The 27668-nt window shown below is 48.6% G+C and overlaps 1 protein-coding gene across 2 annotated transcripts in view; it reads left to right on the top strand.

Annotated features, from left to right (window-relative positions):
* The window catches only part of TMEM132B (transmembrane protein 132B), a 403264-nt gene that overhangs the window by 115997 nt on the left and 259599 nt on the right, over positions 1-27668 (top strand). For both annotated transcript variants that reach the window (XM_077159552.1, XM_077159553.1), the window contains exon 2: positions 23444-24335. In XM_077159552.1, the coding sequence (XP_077015667.1) occupies positions 23444-24335 (892 nt within the window). The remainder of the gene's footprint in view (positions 1-23443; positions 24336-27668) is intronic.

The following is a 27668-nucleotide window of genomic DNA, read 5'->3' as shown; positions in this document are numbered from 1 at the left end:
GAGGTGCTCTATAGCATTAGTCATTAGGGAAATGCAAATTAAGGCCATCCTGAGATGCAGTTGCATGGCCAATGGTATGGCCAAAATAGAAAGCACTCATGATATCCAGTGTTGGTGAGGATGTGGAGAAACTGGAACTCTCACACATTGCTTGGTGGGAATGTAAATTTGGAAATTTACAGTCACTTTTGAAAACAGCTTGGCAGTTTCTTTAAAAGTTAAGCATGAACCTACCATAAGATCCAGCAATTCCATTCCGAGACATCTACCTACGAGAAGTGCAGACATATGTTCATGCAAAACCTTGTTTGTACATGTTCATAACGGCTTTATTCATAATTGCCCAAACTGGAAACAACCCAAATGACCATCATCTGGTGAGTGCGTCAACACCCAGTATAACTTCCCTGGACTGCTGTGACAAAGCACTACCAGCTGGGGACTTAAAACCACAGACATCTACTCTCCCAGCTCTGGAGGCCAGAAGTCCAAAATCAGGGCGTGAACAGGGCCCGGCCCCATCCCAGGACTCTAGGGGAGGCTTCTTTTGGCCTTCTCCAGCTCCTGACTTTTGCCAGCATCCTTGGTGCTCTTGGCTTGTAGCTGTGCCCCTCTCTTCTCTACGTCTTCCGTCACATGGCCTTCTTAGAAGGACCCTCATTGTTGGATTTAGGGGCCACTCCAAGTCATGAGACCTCAGCTCCTTATATCCACATGGACCCTATTCCCAAATGAGGTCATATCTTGAGGTTCTGGTGGACTTGCATTTGTGGGGACAGGTTTTGACCCAGTGCACGCACTGTATATGACCATGCAGTGGAATATACTATTTAGCAATGAAAAGGGATGAGCCCACAGCAACGCAGGTGACTCTAAGAATAGTTAGGCTAAGGGGAAGAGCTGGATGACAAAAAGGCCAGCATATTGACTATGTATTTTATATGAATTTCTAGAAAAGATATAAACCATAGATACAGAAAGCAGCTCAGTAGCTGCCTAGCTGCTAGGGCGGGGGATGGGAACTGAGATCCACTGGGTGCCCTCATACCTTTTTCAGGGTGATGAAGTATTTTAAAACTGGACAGTGGTGATGGTTGCACAACTGTATGAAATCATTACATTCATCAAATTGTGCACTTAAAAACGGGCTCTTTCATGCCATATGGGCCAGTTTGAAAATATTATGTACCCCAGAAAAGCCATGCTTTAATCTTGATTCAGTCTTGTGGAGGCAGCTGTTTTCTTTTAATCCTAATTCAATACTGTAGGGCCTGGAGATGTGATATACCCAATTGTGGGTGTGACCTTTTCATTAGATGGAGATATGACTCTGCCCATTCAGGGGGAGGGGGATCTTGATTAGTTTACTAGAATCCTTTAAAAGAGGAAACATTTTGGAGTGAGCTGACAGAAATGAAAGCTGACAAAAATTTCAGAGCAGAACTGACACAGATGCTGACACTTGGAGGACAGAGACATGGATGTTTGGAGATGCCTGGAGGTCAGCAGATGTCACCATGAGTTGTTAAGCAAGTCTGGAGCCAGGAGAGAGCCAAAGGAAGCCAAGAGATGAAGGCTAGCCCCAGAGAAGCAAAGTGAGGAACCCCCACAGGAACAGAGGTTGAAAGCAATGGAGCCCAGAGCAAGGGACCAGCAGATGCCAGCCTCGTGACTTCCCAGCTGACAGAGGTGTTTCTGACCCTTTGGCTCTTCTTGAGCGAAGATAACCTCTTGTGGGTGCCTTAATTTGAACACTTCGACTTCCTTAGAACTGTAAACTTGTAACTTACTAAGTTCCCCCTTTAAAAAACCATTCCAGTTCTGGTATATCGTATTCTGGCAGCTTGCAAATTAGAATAGTCTGTAAAGTATAAATCAGTAACGTTTGAAGAAAATGCATTCACAGGGTTCAAATTTCAAAAAGTGTAACAGGGATCGTAGTGAAAAAGCTTCCTGCTGTCCTGTCCTGCTGCAACCCCATTGCCTTTTGCCCAAGCAACCAATTTTATTAGCTATTCCCCCTATGCGTTCGAAGGTATGGCTTTCTATGCATGAAATATATGGATGTTCTGCTATATATAGCTTGCGTTTCCCCCACAAATAGTAGCAAAGTAGGAATACTGCTTTGCACTGTGATTTTTCTCTTAACACGCAATATGTCATGGAGATCTTTCTCTAACATAAAAAGCTCCGTTTATTTAAGGGCTGACATCTCACGTCCCATCGCGTGGCTCGCCCTCAACTTACACGGCACTCCCTGCTGGTGGGCACTTGTTTTGGTTCCAGTCTTTTTGTCTCTGCAACAATGCTCGGTCCGATCGCTTAACCTCACTGCATCTCAGCTTCCTCATCTTTTAATTGAGCTCTCAGCGGCACCTGCTTCTCCTAGCTGTTCTAAGAATTCAGTGAACAGACTGAATGCTTAGGACAGTGCCGGACACACAGGTGGTTCTGGGCAAGCATTAGCAGGTGTTAAAACTCATACTCCCCGTGCCAGTTCACAACTGTGCAGGCATGTCACATGTCTGTGTTCTGAGAAGGGGAACTTCTCCATCAAAGGGTGTGTGCAGTCTAACTTTGGCTGGATTTTGCCGTATTATTAATCTTACTCCCTCTGGAGATGAAGAGGCTGTTTGCTCGGCACCTCTGCCAACTTGGAATAGGAGCAGACTTTTGGATCTTTGTCAGTCTGAGAGCTGAGAGATGGGATGTCCTGGTTTTGAAAAACCAAAACCAAAACCATTTTAGCATGGGCTGAAAAAAACTCTTGACCTCGGCCCATTGGGGCAGGGCTAAAGCTGCCTGAAATGCAAGATGGACAGTGATTCTGGGCCATTGGTCCTGAAACAGCTGGTAACAAGGCCAAGATGTTGTAGCCTGAGACACCAGTTTTCTTTTTTTAACAATTTTTGGCAAATTCAGTAAGTAATGCAAGCGGTTTCTGTGGCCATGTTTTCCTGTTGCTTTACATCTTTCCTGTTCTGGGAATGCATGGGTAAGATAAAAATGCAAACACATGAAACCCAGAGAAAAGCACAGCCTCTGCGCCGACATGAAGACTTTTGAGTTCTCATCAAAATGAACACGTTTTTCTATATCCAAGGAGTAGCATAGAATGCACAGCTGTGTGAGCATTCCCAAACCAGGCCGGAAGAGAGTGAAAGCACCTGCTTAATGAAATCGGAGGGACTTTCCGGTACATTTGTCTGGTTTTGGGCCTGGCTGGTAGAACCGTCAACACTGGAAAAATGATTAGACCTTAATCTATTAGTTGATGTATTTATTCATCCAGGCATATAAAAATGATTATTTGAATGCATGGATTGTGGCATTTGAAAACTATTGATCAGAGATTTGACATTTTCTCTAAGAATTCCAGAAAGATGGGTCTCCTGTTTTCTGACACGAAGCTGGCCCATTTTAATGATGGAACAGCATGTTCCCCTCCTGGTTTCTTCTCATTGTCCCTTCTCTCCCTCTCTTTATGTTTTTTAAAGGATTTGGAATTTTCTAGCTATTCCTTCCTGTCTTCTGGTGGACAGTTCTCTTCTTTATAACCAATCATGGGACCTCACGGGATGTCTGTGAAACAGTTTTGGATGAGTCTCATGTGGTGAGTTTTGTGTGTACAGTAATTCCCCAGACTGGAGGTAGTGCGTGACCCAGCGGCTTGGATGTGTCTCTAAGGACCCACTTCCTGACCTTGTGTTTTGCTTTCCATTGCCCTTGGTTCCTTCTTGTGCTCCGTCCCAAGCCCCCTGCAGCCCTGAGCTCCCGAATGGTCCTTAGGCCCTTTGTCCTTACCTGGCATTCACGGGAAGAGGGGTGGTGTCTTTGGGTAGCCCTGGACAAGTGCAGTGAGCCACTTTTTCCCTTAATGGTCTGAATTGGGCCCTTCTCTGACCCAATCACCAAGGCTGTGCACAGACAGAAAGGAGAGAAGCATATGGGAGATGGAACCAGCAAATGCCCAATAATAAGGAAAAGCCTCCTGAGAGTTTAGCCCTTAGCCTGTCTCTCTGTCTTTGAACTTCAGAGGAACCCATCTGTGATCATTTCATTGCTTTGGGGAAGAAGCATTACTCATTCTTGGAGGGATTGGTCTTGGGCTTGACAATCTTTAGTTAAGATTCTGCTGAAAAAGCTACCTGCCCTCCTAGTTGACCTGTTTTCAAGAAAGATGGGCTGAGAGCTCAAAATGGAGCAGTCACTAACGTTCAGTTGTCATAGCAACCCATTTGGTAAACATCAGCTTGATGCTACTTGACAGGGGTGAATAAAGCTGAAGATTTGGCACCTATTCCCAGCTCTGGACTTCATAAGAAATGTTCATTCGAATGTCCGGGAAGGACACTCCTGTCTCCACTAGGGGAGTCAAAAGGGCCGAGAGGGTTTGGGGCCAGACCTAGCGGGAAGGACCTTGGAAGTCCTCTTCTGAGCCCACTTCACGTCCACACTTCTTGAAGTAGTTGTCTGTCTAGTATTCCGCTTCCCTGTGTCCTGCTCACGCGTAACCCTGTTGTGCTGCTCACTGTGGCCCCCTCCACTGAGACTTCTCTCCAAGGCCCTCTGCCAGCAGCTGGGGGCTGGTGCCTCCTCGTGGAAACCGTCCCGGTACTTCCACGGCTTTTCTGGCCAGCACATCTGCCCACCACCCTGACCGCCCCTCTGAAGGTTCTCTGTGACTCCGCCCATCTGTCAGGCCCTTCTGTGCTGGGCCTCTCTTCCTGGTTCTGTTTTGCTTCTCTTTAGGTCATTTTTCCCAAAGACTGAAATCACCACTTTTCTGCTGGTGCCCAGATCTCTCTCTAGCTCAGAGTGCTGCACTCAGTGTCAGCTTCTAGCTCATGACCTTGTGATGTTTCTTCCTGGGGAGCCCACAGGTATCCCCAACTCAGTGTGCCCCAAGCAGAGCTCTCCCTCTTCTCCCTACATGCCACTCTTCCCGGTCAGCTCAGACAGAACTCAATTCTTTTTTCACTCTCCTGACACCCTCCCTCCTCCCCCACCCCACCCCCTGTCATACACCATCCATGACCACATCCTCTCAGCGTCTCTTCGTCCCCTCTCCAGCCTGGTGGCCCTTTTGCAGTGGTCTGACTTGGATCCATCCCCATTCTCGCTTGCCCAGTCTTTCTTGCCTCCTGTCCCTTCTCTTCTCCATCACTCCAGGTTGATGCTTCACTAAGTTGAATTATGCCATCTTCCCACGACTTCATCCATTTCAGTGGCTGCTCATGACCCTTCGGATAAAGTACAGGCACCATAAAGTGACCTCTGCTGGCCCTGGGTGATCTGCTCTTCCTTCCTCCCCAGCCTTGTCCTGTGTTCCCTTCATGGAATGCTCAAGCCACACTGCATGTCATGGCCTCAACATGGCTCCACATGCTCTCCTACTCTTCTCCACTCATGCTACATTCCCCAGCCCAGGACATTCTTCTCCTTCCCTTGGCCTGCCAATCCCCCTGGTCCTTTGGTCCTAGCATGACAAGAGTCCCATCTACTGTTGTCATCAGGCTTCGTTCAATGGGATTAAGTCAGAAAGCAGCCATGGGACACTGGTCAAAGTCCCCAGATTGCCCCAAACTGCCCAAATCTTGGTCCCATTCTCTGCAGAATGGGGAATAACAGCAGCTGCCTGGGTGATGCCATGATGATGACCTTGTCCATGAGATGGTGGGGTTGCTGTGCCCAAGAGCCTTTTCCTGCAGAGGCAGCAAGAGTGGGGCTGGGGCTGGGCCACAGGGGATGTAGGGTTGGGCAGGTAAGGGTGAAGGGGTGAGGGGGTGAGCCCAGCACTGGAGAAGGGCATTGATGGTGCCTGAGGTTGGGAAGCCCTGGGGTGTTCTGGGGCCCAGACAGCAATGGGTCTAGGCAGGGGTCTGCCTGCCTGCCAACTCTGCTGTCCTTTTGTCCCTTTCAGGCCTGGGCTGGGTCTGTGCAGTGGAGGCAAAAGGGGCACTCAGTGTAAGTCCTCGCAGGAGGATAAGATCCTCCTGCCTGGGGTTGAATCTCAAGAGCTTACTTGGGGTCCCATGTCCCAGACCATCCCAACATCCTCTGGGATAACAGGTCCTGGACCTCCGGGATCGACAGCCTGGTAGCCTTCTCTAGGGGGAGGAGGGGATGCTGAGCTGCAAGCCTAGCACAGCTGCGGATGTCAGCACAGAGTTCCAGCTCCGCGCTCAAGAGGGGTGAGCGTGATGGTAGGTGGACTTGCCATTGCCTGAACATCAGGCCATCTTTCCCACCCACAGCTCTGCCCACGTGATTTCCTCTGCTGGGAGCCCCTAACCTGTCACCCCACTCCCCTGCTGGCCCTTCAACTCTCAGCCCCATCTGTGCCTTCTCAGGGAAGCCCTGGTGAATTTTGCCTCTCAGGCTGGCCGTGGGAGCCCAGAGGGCATGCCCCATCCTTGGTGCTGGGGCCATGGTGCAGAGCTCCAGGTGGGCTGACCACTCCATTAACCCAGGGGTCTTCTTGGGGACAGGAGTCTGTTTTTTTCATCCCTACCTCCTCAGCTCACAGGTGGGCCTGGCCCTTAGGAAGCATGTGCTTAAGTTTCGGGAATGTGGGTGTTAGGCTGCTGAAATCCACCAGTGTCTTGTTTGGGATTCATCTGATGGTGGGGGGCAGGGAGAGGGATCCTGTGTGCACCCCAAGATCAGGTCTGACTCTCCTCCCTGTACTGTATTGGTTAGCTACTGCTGCATAACATGTATCCCAAACTTAGTGGCTTGAAATAAGTTTCCAGAGGACTGAGATTTGGACACAACTTGGTGGGTCCTTGGCTCAGTATCCCTCCCCAGGCTGCAGTGAAGGTGTCTACTGGTCAGGACTGCAGTCTCATCTTCAGGCATGGGTGGAGAAGCATTCCCTTCCACACTCTCTCATGGGACGTGTGCCTGAACCCAGCTCCTCCCTGGCTGTTCCTTCCCAGGTGGGCCCGTCCTCTGACAGTTGGCCTCATCAGAAGCAAGCAGATGAGAAAACAGAGAGAGAGAATGCCAGTAAGATGGGAGCCACAGGCCATTTATAACGTATCTTGGAAGTGGCTTCCCCTCTTTTTTGCTGCATTCTCTTCCTCAGAAGTGAGTCTCTGGGTCCAGCCCACCTGGGAAAGGGTGAGGGTGGCCTGTTTGGGGTCTGCTGGCCATGGGTTCAGCAGGTCAATGGGGGCTCCCGAGCAAGACACTGGATGGACAGGATTGCAGGGGGATGCTCAGGTTCCTAGGCCATCGGCCTCACTAGGCAACCGTCCGTACCCATGCGTTGGGGGAAGACTGCTAAGAAAGAGCAGCGATGCCCCAAGCACAGCTGCAAGGACCAAGGACCATTATTTTGTTGTTTTTTTTTTTGCTTTCCTCTAGTTGCTTCATGAGCTTGAAAATAATGAACTGCATTAAAGAATAAAGAAAAAAAGACATCTACTGCATGAGGCTGACTCCCTTGAGTTAGCCTGCATAATTGATATTTAATTGTTTATGGCACAAGTTAAATTAATTACTTCCCCAAGAGTAAACGACTGTGTTGGGAGCCAGGACCAGGAACGCAAATGAGTCGTCAGGCCTGTCCCCTTCACTGGGCGACAAGGTGCTTTGTGAGCTGTGGGGCTCTTCTCCAGCAGACCCATCCACCTGGGGCAGGTGACAGGCCAGGGATGTAAGTGAGGGTGGTGGGCCTAGTAGGGGGCACTGAGGGGCCATCCCACTATTTCTCAGTGGGCTCCTTGTCCTCTGCCAGCCCCTACCGTGGCACCCATATTCCCTGCCTCCTCCTCTCCCTCTGCATATTCTCTTTGGGTCGCTCCTCTTCTCCCTGGGTGCCATTCACTTTCTTTCTTCTGCTGCCCCCGTGTCCCTTTCCAGCCAGCCCAGAGTTCTCTGCTGAGCCCGGCCACCACCCCGACCTCATGAGTCTTCTACTGGGGTAGCTCTACGCTTCTTGGGCGCACTGTGCCCCACACTGTCCCTCATCCTGCTTCCTGCCCCAACCTGCCTCCATGACCCCGTCCAATCCTGCCCCAAGGCGTGGCACTCGTCCCCCGGCCCCCTGGGACCCCTAACTCAGCTGCATTGCCTCAGAACTGTCAGCCCCATGGGGCTCTTGCTCCAGCCTCTGCATCTTAACAATTCCCATCTCTTCTGCATTCCTAGTTGGGGGCAGGGGTCAGGTGTAGCTGCTTCTCACTGTTGCTGATGCCTCGATGCCATAGATTTCTCCTTCTAACCTTTCAGTTATGCAGTTAGCCACGTTAGAGGGGAAAGAACTTGCTGTTACCATTCTTTCTGTTCGGGATAACCCAGGAAGGTGTGCCTCCTGCCCCTTGTAGCCCTTCCCCTCCTCCTGCGCCTGACAGCTTCTCCCATCCCCTCCCCAGGTGCCTCCTACACCCCTGTGGCCCCTGTGTGGTGCCGGCCACCGCCCCCTGTCTCTGACCTTGCCCACCAGCAGTCTTTTCTCATCGTCCCTGTGCCCATTGCTCCCCAGCCCCTCAATCTCCCTCCACACCCAGGCATGCCCTGACTTGAGTTCCCCCAGCAACACCTGCTGGTGCTCCCTCTGTCCAGAACCTTCTTCGCCACCCTAGGGCCTGCCCTATTCTACCTGTCCCCCAGGCCCTGCCTTCTCTGGCCCCTCTGCACCTGCACTGGGGACCTTCCCCAGCACCCTCTCTATCCACCCCACTTTGTGGGAATTGTTAACCTACTAGACTGAGCTCTGGCAGGGCCCACGGCAACCCCGGGCAGGTGGCTCTCCCAGGCTTCCCCCGAGGAGAAGGATCTGATGCACATAGTGGACCAGGGCTGCGTGATCCTCAGGCTGGATGGAGAGGAGGCAACAGGCTGGTGAGTTTGCAGCCACCATCCCTAAGAGATGCTTACTGCTGTGGTGGTTCTGCTGCAAGACCCTCTGCCACCAGCACTGAGAGTGCTCATCCCTATTGGGATTAATTTCAAAGTGCCCCCACCCCAACCTCTCAGGACGGCTAGGAATGGGGAGATGGGGACCATTTTCCATCTGGGACTGGAGCTGTCCACCCCCACTACAGTGACCACCCCTGAAAAAAAGAGGAAGAAAAGCCTTTTCGTAAAAACTACTCAAACTTCACCAGAAGGAATGTCACAGTCTCAGGCAGCAATAAGCTCCTCTCCCTTTTGAGCTTTCTCCGAGTGAAGCCAGCAGCCAAAGGGGAGGGGGAGAATGATTGCGGGTATCATGGTGCCAGCACCGCCTGCAGTGCTCGGAGCAACCCTGATTGGAAACCTGGGGCCTATGCCGTGGCACATGGCTGGTGGGAGCGGATTCTCATGTCCTCCCTGCCCACAGAGCCTTAGCTGGGCTGCTTCTCCCCTGAAGCCCCTGGTCACTGTGTCCCTCCTGTAGGAGGGGCGGCCTCTGGGTGGGCTTTGTGCCTGGGTCTCCCTTTTTGTCCCTTGCAAGCAGAAGCATCTGGTCCCAGAGAGTCACTGCGCTTTACTTAATGGGGTTCAGTGGGAACGCAGCAGAAGGGCCTTGGCCGGATTCCCAAATGGCCCCACATCTCGGTTTGGTCCTTTGAAAGGCCCTGCTTCACTGGCACGTGGTGACAGCCTCGGCCACTGGGTGGCAGTGTCGCCGCGCCCAAGGCTCCTTTCCCACAGCTGTACGGGGAGGGCTGGAGCCGGGCATCCTCAGGGACCCCAGGTAGGGGGAGGGCCCCTGCCATCAAGGGCCCCACCGCCGCTCCCCCTGCCCCTAGCGTCCCCAGGACCCTGCCTCCCCTCCTTGCCCACCTGGCCGTCGCCTGGTCTGCCTTGTCCCCCACTGTGTGATATTTGTGACAGTAGCAGGCAGGCTAAGGCCTGGGGTGTCCCCCTGCTTCCCTCAAGGGCATCTCTGTGGGTGGTTAGTCCATAGCCTCCAGGTAGTGTTATTATGAGTCAGGAGCTGTGACTTGGCCCTTCTCCAATCTGGGTGACATCTCCAACCGGCTGTAGGGGGCTAGGGAGAGTCGTGGGGGAAGGGGACGGCAGAGTCTGCGGCTTCAGCAGCAGCCACCACCTCGAGGAAGAGGGAAATGTGGCCAACAGGTTCCAGGAGCCAGCGGAGCAGAGCTGGGCCAGGCACCGCCTCCCGCCTGCTGTGTGTGTCCTGGGGCAAGTGACTCCACCTCTCTGCCTCTGTTTTTACATTTTTTATTGTGTAGTATAACATATATACAAAGCAAAGAAAGAAAAAGGCAATAGTTTTCAAAGCACTCTTCAACAAACAGTTACAGGACAGATCCCAGAGTTTGTCATGGGCTACCATACCATCCTCTCAGGTGTTTCCTTCTAGCTGCTCCAGAATGTAGAAGGCTAGAGGGCTTAAATAATTTTTTATCATCACAATTGACTTTTTTCTTCTTTTTTTTTGTGAATAATAACATAGATAACAAAAAAGCCATGAATTTCAAGGTACAATGCAATTAGTTGTAGAACAGATTTCAGAGTTTGGCATGGGTTACAATTCCACAATTTTAGTTTTTTCACTTCCAGCTGCTCTAAGATACTGGAGACTAAAAAGAAATATCAATGTAATGATTCATCAGTCATACTCGTTTGTTAAACCCTGCCTTCTCTGTATAACTCCACCATCACCTTTGATCTTTCTAACCCACTCTTTAAGAGTATTTGGGCTATGTCCATTCTACTTATTCCTGTTGAGAGGGGCTGTCAATAATATGAAGTAGGCAGATGGCACTAGCTGAAGTTCTGGAGAGGGTGGCCTCTCTGCATTTCAGGACTTGTCTGGTCCAGGGAACCATCTGGAGGTTTTAAGTTTCTGGAAAGTTACTCTAGTGCATGGAACCCTTGTGTGATCTTATTTATTGCCCTAGGTGTTCTTAAGGATTGGCTGAAATGGTCCTGATTAGGGTTGGCAGGTTATGACAGGTAGCAAGGTCTACCTGAAGCTTGCGTAAAAGCACCCTCTCGACTCTATTTGAACTCTCTCTCCCACTGATACTTTATTAATTACACTTCTTTTCCCTCTTTTGGTCAGGATGGAATTGTTGATCCCGTGATGCAAGGGTCAGGCTCATCCCTGGGAATCATCTTCCATGTCACCAGGGGGACTTTCACTCCTGGATGTCATGTCCCATGTAGAGGGGAGGTCTGCCTCTGGTTTTTGAATCTATAAAATGGACCTACTAATATGTAATTGCACGGCCATATAATAACGTGCTCATATTATCCTCTCTTGGGATTGTGTGAGAAGCAAATGAGCTGATCCCTGTGACGTACTTAGAGCGGTGGCTGGTGCCAAGGAAGCTTGGGACAACGTGTAGTCATTACTGTTATTATCAGCGAATTTTCATTTATTTGAGCCTAGTAACAATAAATTTGTGGTAATTACCAATCCATACTGATCGTTTCTTTCTCTGAAATTTGGCTTATATCAGATAAGTTAACAATACACATTTTCCTTTTTTCTTCATCAGTATTTTTGTGTGCAACATTTGTCTTCTCTTCTCAATGAAAAGTTCCTCAAAAGCAGGCCTGAGCCCTCCACTTTTCATTTTTCATCACAGCTCTGTACTTCCTGCAGCAAAGGGGCCGTTTATGTGATTGCTCTGAATTATTTCAGACAGAAAATAGGCTCAAGTTTGTTTTTTTATGCTGTAGGTGAGAAAGGGTTTCCAAGAATTTTAACAGTAAACAAGATGCTGAGAGAGATTTTTAAGGCACCCCAGGTCATGTTGTTTAAGCTCTCAACCCTCAAAACGTAGCTTTAAAGATTCCTTAGATTGGGTTCCCTGGGGACTAGTCACAAAGACTGGACTGGATTTGCCTTCTCATCCTCTAGGTATTCTGTGTGCTGGACAATAGTGAACTGTACTAAAAAAAAATAAGAGAGAAAGCTATGTCCCACCTGACTTTCCTTCAAGCTGGACTGGCTTAATGTTGTTTTGTTGTCTATAAGCTATGTTAGATTTCTGGGGCTGTCACAGTGAAGTTCCACAAAGTGGGGTGATGGAGAGGCTTAAAACCCCCACAGACTGGGGGTGAGAGGGGCTTAAACCACAGAAATGTATTCTCTCCCCATTCTGGAGCTGGAGGTTTGCAATCAAGCTATGGGCAGGGCAGGGGTCCCTCCAGAGGCTCCAGGGGAGGCTCCTTCCCGACCCCCTCCAGTGTGCCTTGGCTTGTGGCGGCCTCTCTCTAGCCTCTACCTGGTCTTCACACAGCATCTTCTGAGTCTATGTCTCGACTCTCCTTCTCTTTCTTGGACAAGGACATGAGCCATTGGATTTAGGGCACATCTAAATGCAGGCTGTTCTCTTCTCAAGACCCTGAACTAGTTACATCTGCAAAGACCTTGTTTAGGTCACCTTCACAGGGACTGGGCTTAGGACTTGGAAGTGTCTCTTGGGAGGAATAAAATTCAACCCACCACATAAGCCCAGAGGAAAAATTGCTGGCTGTGGTAGATAGGTTAAGGTGTCAACTTGGCCAGGTGAACGTGCCTAGTTCTGTTGCTATGGCCATGAGCCAATGGTAGTGAACCTCATCTGTTGCTCATTACATTTGCAGTCAGCTGAGAGGCATGCTGCAATGAATGATGTTTGATTTAACTGGCTGGTGCTTAAATGAGAGAGTTCAATGTAGCACAGCACTCGCAGCTCAGCCCAGGCCTTTGGAGATGTGGAAAGGAATCACCCTGGGGAAAGTTGTTGGAACCCAGAGGCCTGTAGAGAAGGCCAGCAGAGATCACCCTGTGCCTTCCCACATAAGAAAGAACCTCAGTCGAAAATTAGCTACCTTTCCTCTGAAGAGCTATACATTAACTAAATAAATCCCCTTTGATTGAAAGCCAACCCGTCTCTGGTATGTTGCATTCCGGCAGCTAGCAAACTAGAACACCGGTGTTCGGGGCTGTAGACTTGTCTTGGATCCTGAGCTCTGTCTCCATCTCCCAGCTCTGTGACCCAGTGCTTGTCTCCTTCTCAGGCAGGGGCAGGAGGGCCAGGCAGGGGCCAGGCACGAGTGGGGGGCTGGCCCGGGTGGCAGGGAAGGCAGGACCCCTGGTGAGTCTGGAAAAGCAGGCACCCTCAGAGAGCGCAGCGGCCACATGGGGCAGGCTGGTGATTGCACAGCTGCTCTAGTCACAGGTTTTTTATTTAAAAAAAAAAAAAACCAGAAATCTGGATGTTTATATAGTTCAATTTTTTTAGAAAAACATTGAGTAGATCAGATAAAATATGTCCATGTCACAGATTGAGCCTGCTGATTAAATCTGTGGCCTAAGTTTCAGTACAAAGGTTGAGATTTTGTGACGTGATTTCTGTTTCTACGGGTTAACTGATGTTTGCAATGCAATTCATATCATCCAGTGCAAGATGAAAAAGTGGAGCGTCTTGTTCAACGAGCAGGAAAAAGTGGTTGCTGAAGATACTACCACATAAAACTTTTTCCTTTTAACTGTGGTCTCTCTCAACTTGTGGTGTTTCTGTTTCCCATTTAACGTTCTAAAAAAAAAAATTGAAAGCGTAAATGATTATCATGAATTATACCATTCACCTTTTTTACTGCGCAATACCAGTTTAAAGTGCAAATACAGGGGTGTTGAGCTTGTAGGTGGAATTGACGAACTTGCACTATTCACATTTTGTAACTCTTACATGCACATGCATTTTGTTCTTGCCTGAACAGAGGGAAAACTGTACAGAATCTAGCTCAGCTGCTTCTAGCTCACTTCTTGACATGTGCACTTTCTGCCAACCCCCTCAACTTCTATTGATGAGTAAGGGAGGAGAGAAAGGAAAGGGAACTGAGTCTCTCCATCCTCACCTGGTAGTGCTTTGAGTCCCACGGGCCTCCCACACACCTGTGTTGGTGGGGCATGGCAATCACTGTATGAAACGGGTTGGCAGGGAATGAAGCATGGACACAGAGTGCACACATGTTCTCTGCCCACATGCATGTGCACTGTTGCCTCAGATTGCACTTAGAAAGTGCAAGTTCAAGGACAAGACGGTTCTGAGTTTCAGAGGTGAAGGGAATGATGGCTGAGTGTGCGGGACTGTCTGAGCACAGGAGCCCATTTGGCTGCTCAGATCTCGCTCAGGAAGCACATGCCCCCACCGCGCCTAGGGTCTTGCTACCCCTGACCGCTAGATCAGTTTTGAGGACTCAGAATCCTAAATAAACACATGCGACCTTTGATGGAGGTTTGTTCATTTTGGGCGCTGGGTTCAGATTCTCCCAACTTGAGATTCTGATGTATTATTTTTGCAGGGTAATTGCTAAAACATCTGGTTTGGGGCCCCTGGCCTATTCCTGATTTTTCTTTTTTAACATCAGCAATGTTGAGTGTTGTGTTTAGCAGCAAAGAAATCAGCCTTAACTTAAGACGAATTGTTTCATTTGTGGCCTAGAGTGGATTTTTATACTGTTTTCTACCCAGCATCTCCCTGCTTGTCCTGTGGAGGTCATACCTGGATGATGCTTTGGAGGACGCCCTTTGTGCTTCAGCTAAGGCGGACTCCATCTCCCGGTGCCCGGGGTGGGTCGGGGCTCAGGCCCAGCCGGTCACAACAGTCCATTCATTCCCCTGCTGTAGTCGCTGATTCGCTGATGCGTGTGTGACCCCAGAGACACTGAGATGCATGCAGCTTCTTTTCCCTGCGGCTTCCAGGAAAGAAACCCACACTTGTTCTTGTTGGCTATGGCTAACGTGAGCTTGGAGGTTCTGGTCTCTCTGTGACATGGAAATCAGGAATAAAGACAGCTCTATGGAAGACCAGGCCAAGGGATGGATCAAAAGGCACCTGTAAAAAATACTTAAAAATTTACTTTCAGTAAAATTCACTCTTCTTGATATAAAGCTCTAGGAGTTTTTGACACGTGCCTAGAGTTGTGTAACCCCAACCACAATCAAGATAAATATCAGTTCCATCACCCCCTGTCCCCCACAAATTGCCTTGTTTTGACTTTTGTAGTCAAACCCGCCCCAGCCTCTAACTTCTAGTGTTCACCCGTCTATTCCCAACCCTCTAGTTTTGTTTTTTTCCTGAGTGTCAAGTAAATGGAAAGTTACAGTCTGTAGCCTTTTGAGCTTGGCTTCTTCTTCGTCTTCTTTTTAAACTATTAGAGAAGTTGTGGGTTTATAGAGCAATCATGCATAAAATACAGGCTTCCCATACACCTGCCCACCACCGCGAGGGAAGTTTCTTACAATTGCACTTTCTTGTAATTCTACTATTTTTTAACAGTAGTTACATTTGTTACAATTGATGAAAGATTATTAAAGCAGTACTGTTAACTGTTGTCCATAATCTGTGTAGGGGTATTTCCCCCCATATTCCCATTTTTTCATGCATGTCTTTATTTTATTATTCATTTACTCATATACTGGATGAAAGGAGTCAGTCACAAGATTTTTACAATCACACAGTCACAAAATGAAAGGCATATCATTATAAAATCATTATCACAGATCAAGGCTACTAGTTATAGTTCAACAATTTCAAGTTTTTCCTTCTGGCTATCAAATACCCTAGAAACTAAAAAGAAATATCTATCTAATGATTCAGTAGTCATAATCGTTTGTTAAATCCTAACTTCTCAGTTACCACTCCTCCCTCTCATTTGACCATTCTTTGAGCTTTGTTTCTTCCACTCAGCTTAATGTCTGGAGACTCATCAATTTGTGTGTATCAGTCATTGTTCCTCTTTATTACAGACTAGTGCTCCACTCTGTGGCTGTTCTGCAGTTTGTTCATTCATGAGTTGCAGGATGTTTGTGAGAATGCATTTCGATGACGTCTTTTGAATGCTGGATCCAGCCATGCCTGAAGCTAGAACATCTCAGCTCTCCCCCGTGACCACCCTTAAATTACATTTTGTTTAGGTTCACATGGTTTGTGCTCTCTATGAACTGAAAGAATCATTATCAATATAAGTAATACACAAATAAGGGGAAAGCTGGTCTGAATTAATGAGAAGTTCAAAGCAAATGAATCCCATGTATGACATTTCTATAAACATAGTTGTACAATAAATCACACCACTGAGTTCCTGCATGGCATGTCCCTGGTGGGTGAGAAGGAGGTGACACCCATTTGACTCAGTGGGAAACTGAATCTCAGAGGGTTAGAGTGGCTTACCTTGGTACATAAAGTGGCAGAGCTGGGGATGGAGCCCAGCTCTCTTTCTTTCTGGTAAGCCTCCGCTGCTTCCCAACCACCCAGTGACAGAGCTGTCAGGATTGCTTAGTGAATTTTCCTCTCTTGTTTAAATACTCTCCAAGGTGTCCAATTTAGAATAAATATAAATGGAAATTAGAACAAGGTCATCAACACTTCCTACTGTTTAACAGCTGATGGTGCCAACAGGGGGTCAGCGTTGCTGTCACTGAGATCTTTCTCTTGCCTTCAATCACGCTCTTTCCACTTGGCGCCCCCAAGGAAGGCTCCTACATTGGCTTAAGCGTTTCACTCTCACTTCACCATGCATCTTGCTCTCTCCTCCTTGCTAATGCAAGCATGGTCTGCACTAAGGAAGAAATGTGCTATTTGTTTCAGCTAGTCCAGTGGTGGCACGTGTCCAGAGGGCCAGCCTGTACGATGTGGCGTTAGTTAGGTGTCGCTGGCTGCTGAACATATAACCCCAAGTAGCAGGCCACCAGGATGCAAAATTCTGTGCTGCTCACATGGTGATAAAATGAGCTGTTGCTGTTTGGCCGGCGGCTCTTCTCCATGGGGAGACTCAGGGGCGAGGCTCCTTCCCTACGATGCCCCTGGCTCTCACAAGTGGAAGGTAAGGAGTAGACCCTAGCTCTGCTCACTCTTACGTGGCCCGATGGAGAGGCATTCCCTGCCTGGGCAGCCATGTGCGCCCTGGATGGAGGTTTCCGCTTCTCTTTGTGATTTGAGCGTGTGGCTGTCATTCCTGGAGACACGACAACTTGCTGTCTGGACTAAGGGCACCCCTGCCTGCCACCCCTCACACTCACATTTCCATCACCCCGTGCAACACTTCCCCCTCCTTGGTTTAGGCTTGGGTTCAGGCCTCACGTACACATGGTGAAAATAACTCGGGACCCGATACCGTTCCAGGAGAGCCGTTAGTTCTCTGTCCCTCTGCATTCCTGGGCTCCTCTGCATTCCTGGGCTCCTCCCCAGGGGCAGCAAGGCCTCTCTGGTTTTCCTTTCAGCTCTTCTGGGGGTCACTCCTGTAACTACACAGGACACTGCTCCTGCTGCTTCCTGAGTTATCTCTAGGCAGCTGCGCTCTATGTTTGGAGGATGAGGATTTATACTGATCTCCGCTTCTTCCTGCCTCCCTTTGGTGTAGGTTAGGATTATGCTTGGCTGCTGCTCACAGAAGTCCTGGCCACAACAGCTTGGGCAGATAGAGATTTTTAAAGTTGTGTTGTATTATATTGTATCATATGACATTGCTGTATTATGATACTCTATTATAATAATCATGTTATACTATATTGGATTAATTTACCCTTTTATTTCGTTCTGTGGCTGGCTCCTCCTGCACCGCCATCCTCAGGCCGTGCCCTTAGTCTGCACGCTGCTCCACTTCCCTCTCCTGCCGGGATGTGGTGCCAGCACCCACAGCTGGAAGTCCGACGTTTCTCTAGAGGGTGAATTCAGTTGCCTTCGAGAGGAGCCTCTGCTTTTTGGCTGGACATAAATACCAGCCTCCTGCCTTTTATGCAGGGTGGTGAAATCGAGAGGAAGTGTGAGTGGAGTTGGGTGCCCCACCTGTAGCATGCACCTGCTCCCTTGCCTTCAGCTCCACTTTTTACTGCTGTCTCCCACTGTGTGCACCCACACTGAGCCAGCAGCCTCCCTGGGGGACCCAGGGCAACACTGAACCTTCTGTGGCACACACAGAGCATTCCAGCTCGAGGCTTCCTCTGCTCTGGCTGGTCCCATCAGCACACTTCCCTCCACTTGCACTTCCATGAATGCACTGAAAAAGCTTATCTCCTGGTAGCCCTCCTGCAGGTCTCTTGCTAATAGGTCTATTTCCTTTTTGTACTTTTTAATTTGTTACTTTCCATGGAGTTTCTGTGAAGCTGTAAAGAAATGAGTGTGCTCGGTCTGGGATTTAAAGTCAAACTCTGTATCTTCCTTTCGAGAGTAAAAATGTCAGTATTTCTCTTTGATTGGGTATGCAATGCATGCTCATTCTGCACCATCTGAAAATACACAGAGAAGTGGGAGGCCATTAGGAGGCATCCATAGGTCTCTGAGCCCTTGCCTCCAGCTGGTGGTCCAGTTTGGTCCAGGACGGGCCGCTAGGTAAAATGATTACAGAATTAATCAGGGTGAACAAATGGGCAAGACTACCAGTGAAATGTTGGTAAGGAACAGGAACCTCCTGTGGGCTCAGCCACTTTGTGACTGCACGTGGATTAAGCTGGGATGTGTTGGCACGAGTGGCACAGGGCAGAGGAGCAAAATGGGGGAGCTCACAGCAGAGCCTGGTGGAGAGCTGGTCTCCATGCAACTGCAGCGTGCATGGGAAATCCCTGGGAGGGGTCACTGCACAGTCACGGTTGGGAGAAAGCAGCTAGCTACAAGTCTGAGGCCGGCACCAGAAAGGAGGGAAAAGGGGCAGATTTAGGTGAATTGGAGCATAGTGGAGAAGGGGGGGTGGGGGTGCATCTTGCCGCAGGTATTCAAATTTAATTAAAAAAACAACTGTGAAATCAAGTATAACACAGCCCCTGACCAAATCCAGTGCGTGCTAGTTTTAAACTTTTATCAGATTCTCACTTCACATTATACAGCAAAATAAATAACATGTATACAAAAAAAGCAATAAATTTCAAAGCACATCACACCAATTAGTTTCAGAACAGATTTCGGAGTTTGACATGAGTTACAATTCCACAATTTTAGGTTTTTACTTCTAGCTGCCCTAAGATACTGGAGACTAAAAGAAATATCAATACAGTGATTCAGCAGTCATACTCATTTGTTAAACCCTACCTTGTCTGTATAACTCCGCCATCACCTTTGAGCTTTCTCTCACTCTTTAGTGGGTATTTGAGCTGTGCCCATTCTAAGGTTTTCATGTTGGAAGGGTTTGTCACTAATATGGGGTGGGGAGATGGAACTATCTGATGTTTTGGAGAGGTTGTACCCTCTAGGTTTCAGGACTTATCTGGTCCAGGGACCCATCTGGAGGTTGTAGTTTTCTGGAAAGTTGCCCTAGTGCATGGAAACTTTGTAGAATCTTATACATTGCCCTAGGTGTTCTTTAGGATTGGCAGGAATGGTTTTGGTTAGGGTTAGGCAAGTTGTGGTAGGTAGTAATGTCTAACTGAAGCTTGCATAATAGTGCCATTATGTTTTAAATTGTGTACATTTTCCTTTGATTGCCTGTGTGGAATGCACCACCAGATCCTCAGAGAATACGCTTCCAGGGGCTCTGGGTTTTAACTCTTTCTAGGACCTGGGTTTCAGGTTTCGGAAGAGGCATGCTCGGGGATTCTGAAGAGTAGGATGTTCATTCACTTCTCTAGCATCATTTTCTGGATTTTAACTTCCCATCAAGCTAGACCACCCGAAATCCACTAGCTGTCCCGACCCCTGCTGCTGGGCGTCTGCAGAACTGCTCTGGCCTGAGTGCCCTTTGTGTCATAGTCCCTCCTTGCATCAAGGACCCCATGGGAACTATCCTGATGAACTCAGCGTAAGGCAGGGACGCTATTGCGTCCCTCAGGAGCCTTCAGGGACACCCACCCCCTCCCCCACCCAGAGGAATTTCTCTTGTACTCAGAGCCAGGAAAAGCTTTCCTCCTTGATTTCCCCTTAGCAAACGTCTATGGGGACCCAGTGTCATGCTTTGGGAGCTGGGCACTTCAGAACCATGCTGGCAGCTCCCTTTAGGTGCTGCGTAGATGCTGACAGTGTAGCTGTTCTGCCTCACTTTTCTCTGGCAGGAGGGCACTGGGGGTGAGTAATAGTATAGACTCTGCCTGGCGCTTGGGGCTACGTGTCCTGCCCATCCTGACCAGGGCACTGGTCTACTAGTAATTTTCGTACGGTGACATCCATTCGTGCACTTGAGGTCCCAGAGTCCTGCCGGGACCCCAGCACTTTATGAGCTGCTTCCTTCCAGGAGGCCATTAGTTTCCCCCGAGGCTCTTGGGGCTTCCTTGGTGCCATCTGTCCTTGGCCATGCCCAGGCAGGGAAGCCTTTTGCCATGGAGTGTCTTTTTACAACACCTTGCGCTTCCTCCAGGCCTGAACTTGGTTTTCTTTCTGGCTCCTGAGAAAGGCTGAGACCAGCGCCCCTTTTCAGCCTGGGCTCATTAAGCCTTCTTTCTCCTTCCCTGCTCTCAGTGCCCACCGCACCCAGCTGGGAGTGCGGGAAGGGGTGAGCCCTCTTGGAAATCGCGGATTGAATGGGGCCTCATTTCACATGCAGCACGCGGGTCACAAGGTCTACCTGCCAACGGGAAAAGAATGGTGCTCCTTTATTACATTTTGGAATTAAAGGGAGGGGTGCTGGCTTCTCAGGCCAGGGTGCAGTTCCCAGGACACAGGCCCTTGGCTTCATAAAGTGCTACTAAATTCAGATATCCTATTTTGTTGCAATCTGGTTCGAGGACAGGATGAAGCCCTGGCAGCTGAGGTTTATGATTTTCCATATAAGCTTTCAGAAGGAATGTGTATTGCTGTTTGCTTGAGTTATTATGGTGGGGCAGGAGCATAAACCTCACGGTGCTTTTTCAGAGAAAATGGAGGCTTTGGCCACAATAAACAAGAGAGAAGGCACAGCTTTAAATTTCTTGTGAATCAGTTGAGCGTTTTAAAAAATACTCACAGGCAAGATGAAGGAAACAATGAACTTATCCACAATGAAAGCTAAATATATTGAATTGTGCACTTATTTTAATATCCTTTCCCATATCTGGACACGCATCAGAGTAAACCTTTCCTTGGACTGCCCTTACATTTTACAAGATGGTAAAATCTGCACCTCTCACCTCTAGATCTGGTTGGCAGGCTGCCCACTTAGTTTAGCAAAAAGACATTGTTGCACCATAGAATAGATTGACTGCAGTTTGCGGTGCCAATTAATTACTAGGCAGATTTAACCAGAATTTAACTTTCTGGTTTGGAGGGGAAAATAAACCGACAAAAATCTAATTTAAATTTATTCCGCACTGCCTAACGTCAAAATACAAATTACCCCTTGGTGGCAGCAGCAGCCAAAAGTTTCCTTTAGATGAGGCTAATTCTGCAAAATCCTCTCTCCCTCCTCTCTTTGATCCAAATCCTGCCCAATTTAGATAGACACATTTCTAAGGAAACTCAGGTCAACGTGGTGAAAGTGAATATATTGTGTGTGTGTTTATGTATATGCATGTGTTTGTGTGTGTGCATTTCTTTTTAACAGCTGGGATCATTTAGACAAAGCTTTAATGTCTTCTTTGTCACTTAACGTGCTTTATTATTTTCTCATGACAGTACATATTTGTTTAAATCATGGTTTGGATGATAGGCTATCATACCCATGGTGTGGCTTGAGTAATTTATCTAGTCATTTCCCTAACGATGGGTTTTTAGGTTGCTTCCAATGTGTTCCTGTTATAAATCATGCTTGTGATGAACATGGTTACACATTAATCTCCTTTCCCATCTCTTCACTGTTTCCTTATAGTCAATGCCTGGGTGAAGAGAGAACCGCACGTTTTTAAGGGCCTTGATACACAGTTTCATAATGGCTGCATGTGTGCTAACCAGGTCCTCCTCTGAAGTTCCCAGCTCCTTGGGGCAGAAACCATGAGGAGAACTTGCTTTCTAAACATCTTCTTGGAAGGAAAGATGCATCAGCCCCACAGGGTTGTACCTTTTTCAGTCTCCAGATTACAATTCCATCACCCTCTGGGAAAGGAAGCTTACCAAAGACAGTCTAGAAAAAGGCCAAAAAAATATTTAAATCAATAGAAAGTTGTAATTTGTAGAATTTGTAACAGACTGTAAAAAAAAAAAAAACAAATTAGCAGGATAGGGGTCTGTGGAATGATATTTCTTTGCCTTTTCATCTTCTAGATGCTATATTTTAAACACCAATATCACTTTCATTGCGTTTTGCCTTGGTGGGAAACCCTGAGGGGGCAGGAGCTTCAGTGCTGGGGTTTTATCTTGGGGAAGAAGAAAAAACCTTGCCCACCCCTGCTTCCCGGTGGGCTATCTTCAGTTTCAACAAGCTTGTTGGGCCTTTGCTTTCTGAATTTTCCATTAGAAATTAACACAGTAAGAAATGTGTTTTTTAAATTAAGAAGGTAATACATGGTTGTAACACATTAAAAGGAAATATAGAAGCATAGATGGTGAAGAGCACAAATCTTTTTCTCTTTTGGGTTCTATAAAACATTGTTATGTATGTTTATACACACAAATATAAAAATTTTTAAATTACTCAAATAGGATCATGTGACATACTTGCAATTTCTTTTTTCCAGTTAATAAAATATTGTGGATATCCTTTCAAATACGTACATATAATTCCACCCTATGGTTTTTACAGCCACCTATTAATCCGCATTAAATTGTATAGTTTTCCTAGCCACCTACTGACAAACCTGTAGTACTAATTAAAATAATAAATAATAACAGCAGATAAATATTCACTGAGCATTTATATGTCTTGGGCACTGTTCTGAGCACTTCATTTTTATTAACTCATTAATCCTTATAACAACCCAACAAGGTAAAATTTGTTTTTATCCTACTTTATCTATGAGGAAGTTTGAAGCCCAGAGAGGTTAAGTAACTTGCTTAAGATTGCTCAGGAGGTGGCAGAGTCATTTATCAGAGCCTGATTCATATCTGGCTGCAGCATGGTAAGTTCTTAAGTCTGTTTACAATTCAAAATGATGCTACAGGGAACATTTTTATAGACAAATATCTGTATATTCTCATTAGTATTTCTGGAGGAGAGATTTCTAGATATGGGTTGTTGGTCCATAGCTTTGCCTTCCTTTCCAAAAGAATTATGAAGCCATATTGGTGTCCCCAAGGAGCTGTGGTCCCATGTAGATGTCACATATAGGAGTGCTGGAAATCAGCACAAGTAATAAAAAGCCTTGGCCTGTTGCACAGGGTAGTGTTGTGATGGGGAGATTTTGCTGCATCCTCATCTTTGGGTCTGGGGATTTTTGAACACAAGAGGAGGCAACTTTGTGCACCCCCCCACCTCCCCATTAGTGGTGAACACTCCCTGATCCTCTGTACCCTGGGCATTTGGAGGTTCTTTTGGAGACTCCTGGAGGGCAGCCTCTCTGGACTTTCAGGGCTCACAGGCCAAGCCTGGGGTGGTGGGAGGCTGAAGAGTGCACTGTTAGGCAGTTGGGGGTTGGGGGCACAGGCCGCGTGGCTCGCATGAGCCTGGGCATGCGGCCTTCACCCTGCCTCTACTTTCCCCTCTCATGCAGCGGTACAGAGTCGCGGGATCGTGAACAGCCTGCAGAGGTTCTCCTCGCTTCCTGCCTACCTCCCCAGCAGCTTGCACATCTCGGACGCCCAGCAGGCCTTCTTCCTCAAAGAAACCAACCAGGACCTCACTAGAAACTCCAGCCTGCAGGCCCGGGCCGAGCCGTTCTTCATCTACCGGGCCAGGATGCCCCCCCTGCTCAACGCCAGCTACGGCCCCTTCTCGGTGCAGAAGCTCATCCCCCCAGAGCTCATGCTGACTGCCACGCCCTTTGCAAACATGGAGCGCTTCCCCTTCAACTGGAAGCTCAGATCCCACATCCTCGACAGCTCCATCTACTCCAACAGGCCCAAGGTGCAGACCCTCTTCTACATCACCGGGATGGCCTGGGACGGCGGCCACCCCGAGGACAGCCTCCCCTGTGTCACCATGTTCGCCTTTCCCGAGGCCAGGGAGGTGGCGGCCAGCTGCCGGCTGCGCGGGGCCCCGGGGCTGTGCGTGGCCGAGCTGGAGCTGCTGCCCGAGTGGTTCAGCTCAGGCCTGGACCTGGAGCCTGAGGAGGAGATCCCAGCTGTGCTGGGGGGCACGGCGCTCGAACTCTTCTTCGCGCTGTCCCCGGCCGATGAGGCAGGCGCCTGTCCCCTGGAGGAGGACGGCAAGTGGGAAAACAACATCCCCTCGGGCCGGGACGGACCCCGGCCAGCACCCCCTGCCCGGGAGCGCATCGGGAGTGTGGTGGTCTACCCGACTCAGGACGACCTCAAGTGGTCACTGCTGAGCCTCGACGAGAACCTCGTCCTCTCGGTGCCCCTGAACCTGCTCCGGGATGGGGCCACGGCCACCTTCTCGGTGTCCCTGACCAGCAGCTCTGCTGTGGACCGCTTCACCCTCAGGTAAGCTGCCCTTTGGGTCCCGTGTGTCAGGAGTCGCCTCCGGGTGGGTCAGGGGTCGTGAGCAGGTGAAAGGGGTGTCGCGCGTTTGCTGTGTCCCTGGTGGAATGGGACACTTAGACACCTGCGCTGCAGATCTGTCTGGGAAGAGGGCTGGGGAGGACATGGGCTGCGCCCCGAAAGACAAGCATAGTAGGGGCTGAATGCGGCCCTTTGGCCGTGGTGTGTTGGCCCCTAAAATAGACGGTCACTGTCGAGTCGTGGGGACCAAAGGGTACAGGGGTTCAGGGAGGAGTGTACTGTGTTTTGGGATGGGCAGCGAGGGGTTCATGAGAGATGAATGCGTTTCAAATGGGTGGAAGGATAAAGTGGGGGACCTGGTAGGTCGGAAGTGAGGAAGCCCTTTCCTGTATTGGGAGCAGGGACTCGGTATCAGGAAGCATCCCTTGGGCCCGGGGGACTGTTGGCTGGGTCGCAAGGCCATGGGACAGGCACCTCAGGGTGTGATTTGGGGTGGTGGAGGGCGTCCGTGGGAGGCAGCTCGGTCCCATGCGTGGGGGGGGGGGGGCACAAGAAAGAAGCCGGAGCTTGGCCCCACAGAGCTGGGACTCAGACCCCCATGAAGGGGGTCCTGCTTGCTGTTGGCTGCAGGAGGGGAAGCCACAAAACTGGGCTGACAGCTGGCAATGCCACGAACTGGGTTCATCTGCTACTCCAGGGTGACCCTTGAGGCTCGGGGGGCCCCTCAGTTCCAGAGGCAACCAGGAACCATGGGCAGGCTCCCCGCCCTGTCCCCTTCCCCTGCCCCCACCCTTGCTCTGGGCCCTGCCCTTCGGGCTCCCTCCGCTGCCCCCTATCTTTGGGGCGAGGCAGTGCTCCTGCACGTGGAGCAGTCCCTGCACCACCCAGCCCCCAGGTGGGTCCAGGGTGGGCCCAGGGTGAGTGACAACAGCCTCTTTAATGTCACAGCCCCCCCCCCCCAAACGAGAGAGCATAAGGCTAAACCCTGTGGGGAGGGGAGGGTGGGGAGATGGCTATGTGGCTGAATGGAGGACTTAGGGTGTGGAGTGATGGGTGAATGTCTGTATGCGGAATGTTTCACTTGAATCTTCCTTTCAAATACCAGCCCTTTCCCCAGTTAATGAGTTAAAAGAAACAATGAGTTTCAAAAACAAAAACAGAGTATTTTATTTTGCATTTACATTCATATATATCCAGGAAGAAGTATAGATTTGATTTTTTGGCAATAATTTTACTGCTCTTCTCTGGTTCTGGGAACTGCTTTGGATCACCCGGTGGTTCTGTCGCATCTCTCACGGGCTGGCAGAGGGCGGTGGGGTGCAGGCACTGCAGGGTCCGTGGGGCTGGGTGCTCGCCATAGCTCTTGCTCAGCTGGGCAGGGGATACTGGCTGGTGCTGAGCCTGCACCTGGAGCTGCTGGCTGCTGTGCTTTGCGTCACATCTTCACTGGCTCGTCCTTTTCCGGCATGGCAGCTGGGTGCCAGGAGGTCTGGGTGGGCGCTGCAAGGCTTTTTATGACCTCACGCCAGAATCCTAGAGCAGATTAACTGCCTCTGCCTCCTGTTGGTTAAGGAGTCACTAAGGCCACCCCAGAATCAAGAAGAGGTGACCGTATTCTTCCATCCCCTAACGGGAAGCGTACTAAGAGCTTGGGACTGTCTTTAACCTACACAGCCTGTGTTAGAGTGGAGCTAAAGACCAGCCCCCAGCTGAGACGGTCTCCAGATATCACCAGACGGGTTGGAAGAGAACTGAAAGGGGAATGGCCTTCTCATTCTGTGACTCCAGAGTCACAGTACTTCTGTACCCGTCAATCAGCTGGACCCACCTTAGCCACCAGTGGCTGGGAACCCTTGCTGGTGTTTCTGTCCTCTTCCATGAGTCTCTCTTTGGGATTTCAAGGCTGCCTTTGGCTGGCGTGGTCTCACATTCTCATTTTGAGGGTTACCTTCTGCCTTTACTTCATGTACTCCTTCCTGAACACTCTCCCTTTCATGATGGAGAGCTGAGTTTCTGACAGTATCCTACTTTCCTTCTCGCTGAAGAACTTCTTTCAGCTTGTATTGCAAGGCAGGTCTGTCCACAACAGATTCCCTCAATTTTTATTAGTCTGAGGAAGACTTCATTTCTTCTTCATGGCTGAAGGTGAAATTTGATGGTACTCCCACCCAATGCTGCCTCCAGCAGTGGTTTCTGATCTGGTTGCTTGTGAATCTCTGCATCTGCTGCCTCTCCAGTGTTTGCCCTGTGGCCTCAGTTTTCTGATGATCTAAGAAGAGTTGTTTAGATTCGTGTTTTATTTTCCATAACTGGTCTGTACCATGTTACCATGATAGGCATGGGAACATGGACTGTTTTCAAATGTTGTAAAGAACATATTGGGCATGACTTTTCAGACTTGTGTGAGCATTTTAGTGGTTTCCAAATTTGATGTTTATTTGAGTATAATATTCTCAAAATTTTATAAAACTTCCTGTATAATTGTTGTTATATCTCTTCCTTCTAATTTCTGTCGTCTCATTAAAAAAATCATCTGACTTCTTAATCTAGTTCATTGATCTTTTCAAAGAAATAATGGTTCGCTTTACTGATCAATATTTCCATCTTACTAAAGGCTTAAGTGCTTTTTTTCTGTTTCCCTGAATCCCTTCCTGCTATTTCTTTGGGTTTGTTTTGGGGAGTCGTCTTTAGTTCCCTCAGTTGAAGAAACTTTTTTTTCTTTTCAATCTGCTTATTTTCTAATAATATATTTAAGGCCTGCACATTTTATTTTGAAATTACTTTGCCTGTATCTTGTATGTTCTCAATTAGTTCCAGAGTTTGTGTTGTTTATTTACTGTGCTGGTTTGAATCTGTGGTGGAGCCCAGAAAACCATGTCCTTTAATCCTCATTCAGTATTGCTGGGTGGGAGCATTTTGATTGTTCCCATGGAGATGTGACCCACCCAATTGTGGGTGGTAACTTTTGATTAGATAGTTTCCATGGAGTTGTGACTCCACCCATTAATCCTTTAAAAGAGGAAACATTTTGGAGAGAGTCCTTTTTTTTGTAGAGCCATGAGAAAGCCAGCAGATGCCACCATGTTTGCCATGTGCCCTTCCAGTTGAGAGAGAAACATTGAATGTCATCGGCCTTCTTGAACCAAGGTATCTTTCCCTGGATGCCTTAAATTGGACACTTCTATAGACTTGTTTTAATTGGGACATTTTCTTGGCCTTAGAACTGTAAACTAGCAACTTATTAAATTCCCCTTTTTAAAAGCAATTCTGTTTCTGATATATTACATTCTGGCAACTTGTAGACTAAAACACCAT

This window comes from Tamandua tetradactyla, chromosome 5 (genome assembly GCF_023851605.1).
Source record: "Tamandua tetradactyla isolate mTamTet1 chromosome 5, mTamTet1.pri, whole genome shotgun sequence".
NCBI classification, from domain to species: Eukaryota; Metazoa; Chordata; class Mammalia; order Pilosa; family Myrmecophagidae; genus Tamandua; species Tamandua tetradactyla.
The sequence above is the reverse complement of the archived record's forward strand: the minus strand, read 5'-3'. Positions and strand labels throughout refer to the sequence as shown.